General features: G+C 64.9%; 1 protein-coding gene across 6 annotated transcripts in view; it reads left to right on the forward strand.

Annotated features, from left to right (window-relative positions):
* The window catches only part of AHNAK2 (AHNAK nucleoprotein 2), a 33448-nt gene continuing 20404 nt past the window's right edge, over positions 1 to 13044 (forward strand). Inside the window, exon 1 of one of the 6 annotated variants that reach the window (XM_086365031.1) lies at positions 1 to 196. In XM_086365031.1, the coding sequence (XP_086221157.1) occupies positions 142 to 196 (55 nt within the window). In that variant the 5' untranslated portion in view covers positions 1 to 141. Of the gene's footprint in view, positions 197 to 7370; positions 7689 to 9730; positions 10140 to 10285; positions 10392 to 12538; positions 12612 to 13044 lie in introns of those variants that run through there. The other 5 variants (XM_086365025.1, XM_086365029.1, XM_086365028.1 and 2 more) reach the window with 5 other exon arrangements.

The raw sequence follows: 13044 nt of genomic DNA on the forward strand, positions 1-13044 counted from the left end.
CTGCCGGCCGCCAGCTGCAGCGCAGGGCTGCGGAGGCAGAGTGCGGCCCTCGCCCGGCCCCTGGGCCGCCCGCGCGCCGGAGCCGGGACCTGCGACTGGACGCGACGGGCCGCCGCGGGCCCGCACCGCCCGGCCGCCAAGATGTGCGACTGCTTCCACGTGATGCTGCCCACCTGGCCCGGAGCCCCCGGCAGCGGTGCGCCTCCTTCCCGCCTGCAGCCCTCTCCCCTCGGGGCGGGTGGGTTCCCCGCTGGGCGCGCGCCGGGCGGGTCCTGGGGCGCGCAGTGCGGGCGGGCTGAGGCGCCGGTCGGGGTGGGGGCGCGTCTGGGACCCGCCCGCGGTCTCGAACGCGTCTCTGCGCCTCGGGGGCTGCTCGGACCTCTGCTTTCTGCTCCCGCGCTTCCCCTCTTACCTGTCCCTGTCCGTCGGCCTCCCCTCTCTGTCCCTGCTGCTCACTTTGTTCCCCGGGTCGCCGACTCTTCCCTACTCTTCTGTCGTTCCTCGCCTCTCGGAACCTCACTGTCCTGTCTGCACCTCCCTCTCTGCCACTGTGCCCCTACTGCAGCCCTCTGGGACTTCGTGCTGTCCCTGGAGGCAGCCGCCTGGGGAGGGCTGCACGTGTGCGTGGAGTGAGACTACCATGAGTCACCAGACGGTGGGGAACGGCCTCCAGGACTGCCCTGTGATTTGGGGGTTTGGGGGCGACCAGCCTAGGTTGACCAGGAGTTAAGGTTCCTGGCTTCGGTCCAGAACTGTGGGGCCAGGCTGGGCTGGGTCCACCGTGTGGCTCTGGTGTGCTGGGTCCTAGGTGGTGGCTGAGGTCTGGGACTTGGTGAGGGGCCTGAGTGAGATCAGAGCTCAGGCACAGGGTCCCCCAGTCTGCGCAAGGGAAGGGGCCTCTGTCTGTGCCTCTGGCCACAGAGGGAGAACCGGGTGCTCAGTCTGTCTGTCATCTGTCTGTCCCTGCACTGGGCCTAGTTTCAGGGCCTGGGTGTCTCAGCAGCATGGAGGGCAGGGTGGGGTGGGGCAGGGACAGTCCTTCCAGCTCAGGGTCAGTCATGCTGCAGCCTGGCCACACCCAGGACACCTGGCCAACCGCGGCAAGGGGGGCTGGGGCCGCACTGCATCGGCACAGGCGAAACCCACTCCCTGGGGAAGCCGGCTCGATGGTTATGATGATGGCAGTGCCAGCGCGGCGAGGGTGGGGTACCCCTCCAGCTGCAACAGGAGCCGCCGTGGTCCCTCCTAATGTCCATTGTCTGGCTGGCACTGAAGCCCAGCTCACCTCCTGTGTGGGCTTCCCTTGCCCAGGTGAGAATCCCACCCCAGTTCTCCCTGGACGGCCAGAGGGAGGATGACGGGCCCCCAGCCCCCTCCTCCTGACTGCAGTGGGCCTGGCCCACACCTCTGGGACTCCGCTGCATCACAGGGACAGAAGGGCCCAAAGGTCATGGGACGATTGCTCTGCCTCCCACCCTGGCCTCCTCCTCGCTCAAGACACCTAAGCTGCAGGGTCTCCGGCCATCTCATCCACCCTCCTGTCTCACAGAGGCCTGTGCTGAGAGCCCCTTCCCAGCTGAGGCCCCCATTCTCACTTTGACCTGTGCCTCTTTGGCCTCTGGGGAAGTTCCTCCTTGTGTCCAGCCAGAAAAACCAACCCCTCTCAGGGAACAAGACTTGCTGGGTCAGAGGCCCTGCAGGTCGTGTCCAACATGCGGATTCTCGACCCTCTCCATCCTTCGGAGGAGGCCAGAGAACATGCATGCTTAGGGCTTCAGTGCAGGCATCGTCCTGCTGCAGTTCCCTCCTAGCAGGCCAGCGGCGGGCAGACCCTCCCGGTCCCTTGTCTTTCTGCCCAGCCCAAAGCTTCCCTCCTGGACCATCTGCTCCAGGTTCTCTGAAGGCCTGTCTCAGAGCCTGTGCCCCAGCCAGGGGATGGGAGCTGTGTCAGGTCTAACCTGCATGCAGAGGCTGCCCTCTGGTGGCTGTGTTGGGAACACACCAGCGCAGGGATCCGCCCAGCTTTACTGTGGGCATGGCCAGTCTGAGTAGCACTCACCCACTCCAGTATCCTTGCCTGGCGAAGTCCATGGACAGGGGAGCCTGGCGGGCTACAGTCCATGGGGTCGCAAAGCGTTGGACATGGCTGAGCGACTGTCACTCACTCACACGCCCCTACCCTACTACTGTCTTCCTGGGGACTCCCCCTGCTCCTCCCTTCTGCAGGCACCAACCACGTCACCCGGGGTGCTCCCCCCACCTCCCCGCCTTCCTCTTCCAGGGACAGCTGGTTCCTTCCTGAGGCAGAGCTGGGTCCTGGGCAGCTAGACCACTGACATGCATGCATGCTCAGTCGCTCAGTCGTGTCCCACTCTTTACCACCCCGTGGACTGTAGCCCACCAGGCTCCTCTGTCCATGGGATTCTCCAGGCCAGAATACTGGAGTGGATTGCCATTTCCTCCTCCAGGGAATCTTCCTGACCCAGGGATCGAACCTAGGTCTCCTACAGCTCCTGCGTTGTCGGGTGGACTCTTTACCAATGAGCCACCTGGGAAGCCCCAGCTCCCAGTCTGGGCCTCTGCCCTTCAACCCCTGGCTTGTTTGTGGCCCCTCCCCCAACCCCCCAGAAGCCCCCACAGGGCCAGAGAGCCCCAGATGCTGGTGACACCATGAGGGGTCTGGGTGGTCCCTCCCTGACAGGGGCCACGGCAACCCCAGGGCCTTTGGGAGTGCCATGCGGTGTCAGGCGTCCCCTCTGATGGCCCCTGCACAGCCCTGGGCTCTGGGCTCCAGGCTGGGTCTCAGATCTGTGAATGGGAGTGACCACGGCTGCTCAGGCCCAGGCGGGGCAGAGAGGTGTGGCCAGGAAGGCCCAGGGCTGCCCCCATGAGCGGTCCAAATGGGCAGCTTTGCCTGGTTCTCTGTACTGGTGGAGACAGGGCCACAGAGTCTCAGAGCAGCGAGGCAGAGCCTGGAGCCAACGGGGAGCCTCTGTGGCCTCTAAGGGTCCAGAGCAGCCGTGCCCCAGGCTCTGGCGCTGCCCTGCGCTCCCAGGCAGGGGCACACAAGGGCAGGCACCGAGAAGGAGACAGGGCGGTCATCCTGGGTGGGGGTCTGGACCCTCCTGGCACTTTAATGAGATTCTGAAAGCCACCCCTCGTGATGGCATGTGTGTGTGTCCCTGACGACACCCCCACTTCTTGTGGGGAGACAAGCTGGACAGCCTGGCTCCTGCCCCAAGGTCCCTTAGGAAGTGGGGCAGAGCCCAGGCATGGAGGGTCCAGTGCCCCCAAACCACCTGCCTCCCACTATGCACCCGCTCCACCTGGGGCTCACCGTGGCTGGGCCTGTGGCAGGAATGTCGTGATGCCCTTCTTCCCTCTGGCTAAATGCTTCTATTCCGGCCCAGCCAGGAGCTGCCTCTTCCAGGAAGCCCCCTGGATTGTTCTCCTTCAGACTTGACTGTCTGTATCCTCTGTGACTGCCTTTGCAGATGGGCTCTGTTTCAGGTCCAGCCTGGGGCTGGTTTGCCTGGGGATGGGGAAGTGGAGGTGCCAGGGAGGAGAACCCCAGACAGGGGAGTGGGGCCTGGGCCATCTGGGGCCCCCACCGCCCACTTTAGGGGTGAAAAGCCCAGATTTCCCTGGCTTGGTCCTCTGCCTGGACGGTAGCAGGAGGTGGTGATTTAGTCACTAAATCTTGTCCGGCTTTTGCAACTTCGTGGACTGTGGCCCCCCAGCCTCCTCTATCCATGAGATTCTCCAGGCAAGCCTACTGGAGTGGGTTGCCGTTTCCTCCTCCAGGGGATCTTCCCGACCCAGGGATGGAACCTGGGTCTCCTGCACTGCAGAGGGCAGGAGGAAGCAGACCCTATTCTTAGGACTGCTGTGAAGAGGGGTTTCCTGTCTGTCCGTCCGTCCGTCCATCTGTGGGTCCCAGGGGCCCTGGGCCTCAGGTGTGCACAGGTTGGGAAGCAGGGGCGTTTACTGAGCAAAGATGAGACAGGCAGGAGTTCTGCAACCAGTGCACCCTCAGCCCACAGGGAAGTCAGGGAGGGCTTCCAGAAGGGCCGCCTGATGGGGAGAGCCTGGAGAGCATGCTGATGGGGAGCAGCGAGCAGCGTAACGGGGTGGGTCTGGGGTGGGGCAGGGATTAAGGCTGTTAGGAGGAAGGGCTGTGTTCCCAGGGCCGCTGGGAGCCCCAGAGTGTTTCAGGGCCGGTCCCATGGGAAGGGATGAGGCCCAGCAGGGTGCAGGAGGGGCGACGGGGGAGCTGAGGCAGAGGAGAGGCTGTGCACAGGACGCCCTCGCGGAGCCAGCCGCCCTCCCCGAGCCCCTCCCCACTCTTGGCCGGCCGGTCACTCCAGGGCCTCAGGGGCATCGCCAGGCTCCCCTCCCTCCAGGCTTCCCTGGTGGTTCTTTTTTGGGGCACAGGCTGCCGGAGCTGAAGGTCCACCTCACTGGGGTAAATATTTAATAGTCAGAAGCACTTTCTAAAATGGAAAGATGGAGCTGGGCCCAGGAGGCCTGAGGGCCCGGGGCGGGGTGGGCAGTGGCACGCCCGAGCCCACTGCTTGCCTGGGGGGCTGGAGGGGCCCCCGTGTGTACACAGGACGGTGAGGGGCCGCGCTGGGCCCCCTCCCCCGAGAGCCCTGTGGGAGGGACTTGGCCGGTACATCACGCCCAGGGCAGGCCCCCCGCTGCCGCCGGCAGAGGCTGGCTCTCCACCGCCTTAGCTGGTGAACCACCAGGAGCCCTGGGAAGGATCCCAGTTGGGCTCCTGCCTGGACACAGCACCGGATGTGGGTGCCCACCGCCGAGAGGACGGCCAGGGTGCAGAGCGGGGAGGGCCAGGGCCCGGACGCCTGCAGCGCGTGTCTGCGTCTGGGCCCCTTCACGGCGGCTCAGCCCCACCCTCCGTTCTCAGTGCGGGTGGGCGGCCCTGCAGGTCGAGCCCCGCTGGGCCAGGGCAAGACTTCTGTGTTTGCGGCTCTAGCCGAGTGGCCTCCCACCCCATGCTGATGGTGGGCCGCCTGCACTGGCTCCGGGTGGCCTCCTCCACACCGCCCTTGACCCTGGCTGATGCCCTTGTCCCCAGGAGCCACCAACCTTGCCGGGCCCAGCTCAGGTGGGAAGGAGATGGCCTCCCACTGGGCGCTTGGCTGCAGGACCCCATGGGGCGGCTCCCCCCAGGGCAGTCCTTGCTCCTGGGAGGCAGGCGCACCTGCGGGCTTCTCTGTGACACACCACCCGGAAGGGCACGCTCGACCCCAGCCTCCTTACCAGCTGACTAGCTCTCAGCTGACCCCGGGCCTGCCCCACCCCTTCCCACGGGGCCTCCGAGGAAAACCTAGGAGTCTGGGTGGCAGGGGTCGGCGGGCACATGCCTGGCAGCCTGCATGCCGGCCTGGAGATGCCCACAGGCCCTCCTGCTGGCCCTGCACCTGCCTGGCCACCTGGAGCCAGGGGACCGGCAGGCGGGGTCCCTGAGTGCTGGGGCAATGGCAGGTCCTCACTCAGCGTGCTTGTCTGCTGGGGGGGCCAGGCACACCCCTCAGAACGGATGCCAGCCCAGAGGTGGGGTGCAGGGCAGCCCCCGGACCCTCGCCCCAACTGGGTCACAGCGGTGCTGACCCAGGGCCTTGCCCCTTCAGCTGGCTCCCTCCCTTCTCTCCCAGCACTCCAGCCAGCGCCCACCTCCCAGGGGCGGTTGGTGCTGGCCTCTAGGGGACAGACCAGGGTCTGCGCCAGCAGGGGGCTGGGGCTGAGCAAGCAGCAAGTGTCCACGCTGGAGTCTGGGGAGGGCCTGTCATGGGGTGGGGAGTGAGGCTGGAGGAGGTCCAGCCTGCAGACAGCACCGCACTGGGGCTCAGGCTCCTCGGGTGGGGAGGCTGGCCACACCTTTGCGAAGGTCCAGGGCAGGGCAGGTGGTGGGGGCAGCTTGACTGGCGCGGGGCACCCCGGCTCTGGCGGGGAGGCAGCGGGGTGCGCTGCTCTGCGCCAGCACCCGGCCCTCCTTCCAGCTGAGTCAGCCCGCCCGGAGGCGGCAGCCTGGTGGGGCGCCAGGCAGGAAAGAAAGAGTCCACAGGTGAGAACCGTGTGGGCCGGCGGACGAGGCGTGCTCGCGGGCCAGCAGGCCGAGCTGCTTTTCGCACAGCCAGAGTCGTTTACGACCGTGAGGTTTTTGCGGGGTGGGTGGGGGGTGGCCAGGAGCGGCCTACATGCCAGCCTCCCTTGCGGCCTCTCACCCTTGTCCCGGGCAGTGCCAGCCTCCTCAAGCTGGCTGGAGCCTTCTGAGCGGCCGGGGCCGTCCCTGCCATCCCCCGCTCTTAAGGCTGCTCTCGGCTCCCCTGTTCTGGGGCAGCCTAGCCCTCCAGTGGCTTCTTCCGGTGACTGCTGCCCTCGGTTCCCCGAGGCCGCCCCAGCCCTGTGGCCACTGACACTGGTGGGTGTGTCTGGTGGGGGCGCGGGTGCAGGCTGACCCTTCCTAGGGCTGGGCCTGACCCCTCACTGCCCTTGCACCCCCACTGGGCCCCTCAGCGGTGCCGGCCTGCTCCAGCCTGCTTGTGGGGTGCAGGTGCCCGCAGCCAGTGGGCCCCGCCCCCGGGACTGTGGGGCGCAGGGCGGGGCGGCCCTGGGACCCAGCAGATAGTACAGTCTGCGGGCCTGCCGGGGCCTGCTGGGCCTGCCCCGGCTCAGGGCAGGGCCTGGCAGCCAGAGCCCCCGTCCTCCCGCCCCCTCAGGGGTCCCCGGGGGCAGGGAGTCCTGGGGGGCGGAAGGTGAGGCGACAGGAGCTGGCAGGCCGGGCAGGCGGGCTCCGGGGAGCAGGGGGCTTCCGCAGGTGCTGCTCAGCCTCTTATGTCCAACGACTGCGGGAGGCTGGGAACGATCGCTGGTTCCAGGGACCCCCACGCCCAGCTAGCTCATCAGGTGCCCTGGAACTTTGGGTGCCGGGTTTTGGCTGAAGGGGCTAGAGGGTGGCCGGGGTCAGGCTGCCCTCGAGGGGCTTGGCCGGGGGGCAGTGGCCAGGGCCACCGTCCCCAAGGTCACTGGCCCAGGCCACGGACGGGCTCCGTCTGCCCTGCTCTGGCCTTTGTGGCCCTGGCCGTGGAAGAGGCTGGCTGTGCCCTAGGCGGGGGTCTCAGCAGAGCCTGAGGGGCCGTGAGGCGCTGCCCTCCCAGAGGGAGCCATCCTAATCTGTCCCGGAAGGGCCTCCGTCTCTCCCCGGCACCCCGGCCTGCCAGCCCCCCAGCCTCTGGCCCAGGCCGGTGCCCAGCCTGCCTGGATGGTCCTGTGTGACAGCGAGTCTTTCCACACAGCAGGAATGGACTGGGCCGGGCCAGGCCAGGGCAGGGCGGTGGCAATGACTCACTGCATCCCTGAGCGAGCTGGTGTTTCCTCCCCCAGTCAGCTGCTCTGACTGGGGGGGCACTCTGGGGGAGGGCGCGGGCCCCCCTGCTCCTGAAACTGAGCGGGAGGGGCCTGGCCCAGCTGTGGGGGCCTGTGAGGGGGCCTGCCCAGTCCCTCTGGGCGGGGAGAGGTCTTGGCTGACTCTGGGCTGGCTGGGAAGGGGGCATGAGGGCGGGGCCTGAGGGCGCGGTGTGGAGGGGAGGAGCCTGGAGGACAGACCCAGGGAGCTGGGAGTCTGGATCTTCACTTCGGGGCAAGTTGGGAGGACGTCTGCCTCGGTAAGCGGCTGAGCGGTCTTTGGTACCCACCCTCTGCCCCCTGCCCCCTGCCCCCTTCTGAACTCAGCCCTGGGGGGCCCAGGCACCCCTGCAGGGTGGAGGGGGTGACTCTGGGAGGAGGGTGGCAGAGCTGGGCTGGGCATCTCCATCGCCATCTCCTTGAGTCTGCCTTCCTCCAGCCCAGCTGATGCTGGAGGGGCAGGCTGGTCAGGTCCTGGTGGCCAAGGGTCACCATGGTCAGCATGGCCGTTTCAGTCCCAGAAAAGGCAGACCCCCAGCTGGGCTGTGTGGCTGAGGGTGGGTCCTTCAGGTGATGCTTTGGTGCGCTGAGGGCCTGGGGAAGGGGAGGGGGCTTCAGCCAGACTTATCTGCAGGTGCCGGGCAGGCCGTGGGGGCCTGCGGCAGCATCCCAGGGTCACATGGCACTGGGCACCTGGGTGCTGGCCTTTCAGCCTGGATACAGTCAGACTTGGCCTGCTGGGCCTGCTGGGCTGGGTGGGAGGGTCCAGACACTGCTTTCTGCTGCCAGGCCCATGCAGCTGCTGGTCCAGGAGCCGCCTTCAGGCCTCCGAGCGTCCAGGTGCAGAAGGAGATGCGCTGAGCTCACCTGCTGCCCCTCCTAGCCCTTGAGACCCCGCTGCACCCTCAGGCTGGGCGGGACTCGCCGTCCCTTCCTCTACCCACCTACTCCCGGCTCTAGCATTTATTATGCACCTACTGCATGCCAGTGTTGGTGACAATGTTCCAGGAACCAGGGACTGGGCAGTGGCCAGAGATGATGACAAGGTGGCCAAGCTGACCAGTGAGATGACAGTGAGATGGCAGAGGAAGCTGCATATGAGAAGGACAGAGGTCGGGAGAGAGGGCTGGTCTGGAGCCCAGCTCCAAAGGTCCAGGGAGGGCACCGGTGCTGGTGGGCCAGGCAGACAGCCAGGCTGGAGAGGGTGACCTGGAAGCTGGTGGCAGCCGGGGCTGCAGTGGAGGTGGCTGTGGGCCGGGGGGACCGAGGGCTTCCTGCAAGCAGAGCCGAAGCCCAGGCTGCCATCCCGGGCAGCAGACCTCTCTTGAGAAATTCCGGGGAGGCAGGGCGGGCCCTCAACTGCCTGTGGGCTTTGCTTCAGAAAGTCTGGCGGTCTCATGACAAGTCAGCTGCGCTCAGCCCTTTCCTCCTGACATTCCAGGGTGGGGTGAGGTGGGGGGTCCCAGGCACCCCTGTGGGCACTGGGCTCCCAGCCTGAGGGCAGCGTCCCCTGTGGAGGGAGCCTGGGCCAGCCAGGGGCTCCCCTGGGGCTATGCACGTTGTCCACACACACACCCCACATGGGCATGAAGACCCCATGAACACACGCCCTCAGGCTTGTGAACACACACACACGCACCCCAGGGGTGGACACTCAGCCCACTATCAAAGGCCCTGCTGCTGCCGCCCTCCTTCCCCTTGCACTGACAGTCCCCGGCCCTACCGCTGTCCGAGTAAACTCGCCCCACACCTGGCCCACCTGGAGGCTGGAGCTGGGCTCCCGGGGCGGTCAGTCAGGGTTCTGTTTATGAAACCTGCTGCGCCCATGAGTGGTCCTACGCTGGGCCCCCTAAGAACTGCTCCCTGGCTGGGGCTGGTGGGAGAGTCCCCAGGTCAGTCCGGGGCCCCAAGGACAAGGTGAGTGTGGGGAAGTCATCCAGGTGAACGCCCCCTTTCTGCAGCTGTCCCCCAGCCAGCATCGGGCTGCTCCTTGGCTCTGCCCGCTCCACAGATGCTTCCTGGAGGCCCCACCCCAGAGGATTACCATTCTTGGAAGTGAAGCTTTTCTGATGATGTGTTGCCCACCCCCTACCCCCCAAGTGCCCCAGCAGGTAGCGTTTGAGGCCGTGGACTAGTTAGGGTGTGTATGTAGCCCAACCCGGGTGCTGGGGCCACGGCCGGGCCTGAGCCCTGGGGAGGAGGGGACAGGCATTGGGCGAGGCAGCAGGTGCCAGCAGCCAGACCGGCTGGGCCTGGCTCAGCGAGTCACCTCCACATCCTCCTCTGCAAAGTGGGCTTTGGTGACCTTATGTTATCAGTCTTTATTCCAGGCGAGTGCTGGGTCTGGGCTCTCCGCCGGGTCAGGCCGGCTGCCGGGACTCCTCGCGTGCACTCAGGGTGCGGGGGGCCACAGGACACAGGGACTGGCAGGACAGAGCTCGGGGCTACAAGGAGGCCTCCTCTCCCCTCCGTGGGGGCAGGTCCGAGGCTGGCAGGGCTGCTGGCCACTTGGCCCTGGGGCAGGCAGGATTTCCTCCTTCCTGTTTGTGCGTCTCTGGGTTGGGCTCCAGCCAGCCTGGGGTTCTGCCTTAAGGGGTGCACAGGGACCCAGAACTTACAGCCCTGCACCTTCCCACCCGCCTGACCTTGGGCTTGGCCTGTGCTTGCCTCCCTGAGCCTCCCTGAGCCCCCACTTTTGGTTCCTACCTCAGGTACAGGGCTCTTGCACCCGGGGTCGGGGCGGGGGGACGGATGGGGGTGGGGGTTATTGTGAGGGCGGGGGGAGGGGGGAGGGGGGGAGGGGGGAGGGGGCGGGGTTATTGTGGGGGCGGGGGGGCGGATGGGGGCGGGGTTACTGTGGGGGCGGGACTAGGCCAGCTGGGACCTCAACAGCAGGAGCAGCGCGGGTCCAGCCCAAGCTGGGCAGGCTGAGCCTCCCTGCCCCCAGGTTCCCGGACCCTCAGGTTCTTCCCCCGCCCCGCTCCGGCCTTTCCCTTCAGCCTCCAGCCTCCCCGGGAGCAGGTCCGGGGGTACAGCTTCTCGGGGCCTGGGGGATCCCCACCTGACTTTGGGGCCGTGCACCGCAGCGCCCAGCCCAAGGCCCGGCTGCACACCGCCTGGGGTCCCCCGCCTCCCGTAGCCGTAGCCGCCATCCGGCTCTGGGCGGGCCGCCGCCCGCGCCCCCAGGGACACGCCTGCCAGCCCGGCGCGGAGGGCGGTCCCGGCCTTGTTTTGCTGTGACTCAGAGAAGGTTGCGGGCTGGGGGCGGCCTGGCTGCCTTCCTGGGCGGGTCCGCGCAGCTCCCCGCCCCTCTGCCGGCGCCCTAGCCCGGAGCGCGGGGCACAGGGAGCGGGAGGCCACCCAGAACGGGCCAGGCCAGGGACCCCGGGCCGGGGCGCGGCCACCCTTGGCCTTCCCCCGCCGCATCCGGTCCCGGAGCAGACCCAGCGCGCCCACTTTGGGGATGGGCCAGACGGGAAGGGAGACTGCGGCTGGACGGTGCGGGGTCCGCTGCCCTCGCCCTTGGCTTCCGCAGGGCAGCGGGCTCGGCGGGGAGCAGACCTGGGTCTCCTCTTCCCGCGGGCGGCCTGGAATCCGCCGGGACCGGCTCCCACCTCCCCGCCGCGCCCCGACCTCTGCATCCCTCTGGTTCTCCGTGGGCATAGTAGCTCTCTAACATCCGGGGAAGTCAAGGCTCAGAGTGGGACGGGCTTGCTCGGGTGACACGGGCAAGTTGGCCAGAGAGAAAACGCCAGAGCTGCACTCCCCCCAGGCCTGGGCGTCCCCCGCGGGCTCCATGGGGACAGGGACGCGCAGGGGACCAACCCGTGGGACAGGGGTCCCCGCCTGCTCCAAGCCCTGCTGGCGGGGGTTGGTGGGAACTCCGCGGTTGGCAGGTGTCGCCTCCTCGCCAGCAGTGCGTGCTCACCCAGGGAGGGTTCTCTGAGCCCAGCTGGAGTCTGTAAGATCCAGAGCGCTTCTCCTGGAATCTTGAGTACAATTCAGGGAGTGCTGGGCCTGCAGGCGCTGGTAGACCGGTTTTAAGGAGGGGTTTTGATCGCTGAATCATCACAGGACTGTTTGCATGGCCGGTTTCTCCTGAGCGATGCTGGCCCCGGTGTCTCTAGGAGTATGTCCAATTCCTCTGCATTTTCAAGGTTGCTGCTGCTGCTACCGCCAGTAGCATTTCCAAGTTTATTGGCATACAGTTTATAATTTCCTCATTTCAATGTTATGTAGAATTGAAACATTTTTGGGGAAAAGGTACAAGTCATCGGTGTGTCGGTAGCTAAATGCCTTCTCCCAAGGGGGACGCGCTGGTGTACACCGCAACCCCCTCCTGAGGCCTCTCCCCAGCTGGTCTGCCCCCTCCCAGAGGAATCCATCCCTAGTGCCTGGCAGTTGTAAGTTTTACATTTAGCTCTGTGATTCATTTTGACTTAATTTTTCCACATGCTACGAAGTAAGCGTCCAGGTATTCCCCCCCCGCAAATGCATATCCACTTGTCCCAGCACTGCTGTTGAAAAGACTATTAATTTTCTATTGGAATATTTTGGCTGCTTTGTCAAAAATCAATTGATCTTACAAAGCATGGGACTATTGTAGACTTTCTATTCTTTTCCTTTGATATTTGTGTTTATATCCTACTGACTTGGTTCTGTTGGGGGTCAGAGTAAATACCTAGCTGACTGTAAATGGTTTAAATTATTTTTAATTTATTGAGATATTTAAACGGGCCGGCGCTTGGTCCATCTCAGTGAAGAGGAATGCGTGCCCTGCTCCCGGCAGGTGGCGTGATCTCCAGGGGTCAGTGTGGCCTGTGGGGTGACGGGGGGGCCAGTTCTCTTCTTCCCTATTTTGTTTCGGAAGGTTATCGGGCACTGAGCGGAGTGTTAGAGTCTCTGTCTTCAATGTGAATTTGTTTATTTCTCCTTTCAGTTTTTCCAGTTTTCAGTGTTTTTTGCCCCTGTTATTAGGTGTATACAGACGTAGATTTTTTTTGATGAATTGTGCCCTTTATTATTATTATGAAATGATTAGTTTTTAAGATGATTATTATTTTGAAATGATGAGATATGTTTCTTTTCTTGCCTTGTGGCCCTAGTGGTAAAGAGCCTGCCTGCCAATGCAGGAGACACGTGTTCGATCCCTGGGTTTGGAAGATCCCCTGGAGAAGGAAATGGTAACTCACTCCAGTGTTCTTGGCTGGAGGATTCCCATGGATAGAGACGCCTGGCGGGCTACAGTCCACGGGGTCTCAAAGAGCCAGAAACAACTGCGTGACTGAGCCTGCGTGCTGCACACCCCATGTTGTCTTGTCTTCTCCATTTAAGGGCTTCCCTGGTGGCTCAGCTGGTAAAGAATCCACCTGCGATGCGGGAGACCCTGGGTTGATTCCTGGTCGGAAAGATCCGCTGGAGAAGGGATAGGCTACCCACTCCAGTATAGCTGGCTTCCCTCATGGCCCAGCTGGTAAAGAATTAGCCTGCAATGCGGGAAACCTGGGTTGAATCCCTGGGTTTGGAAGATCTCCTGGAGAAGGGAAAGGCTACCCACTCCAGTATTCTGGCCTGGAGAATTCCACGGACTGTATAGTCCATGGGGTGGCAAAGGGT

Source organism: Bos grunniens, chromosome 21, assembly GCF_055505025.1.
Source record: "Bos grunniens cultivar Pamir isolate PY7600 chromosome 21, Bosgru_T2T1.0, whole genome shotgun sequence".
Taxonomy (NCBI): Eukaryota; Metazoa; Chordata; class Mammalia; order Artiodactyla; family Bovidae; genus Bos; species Bos grunniens.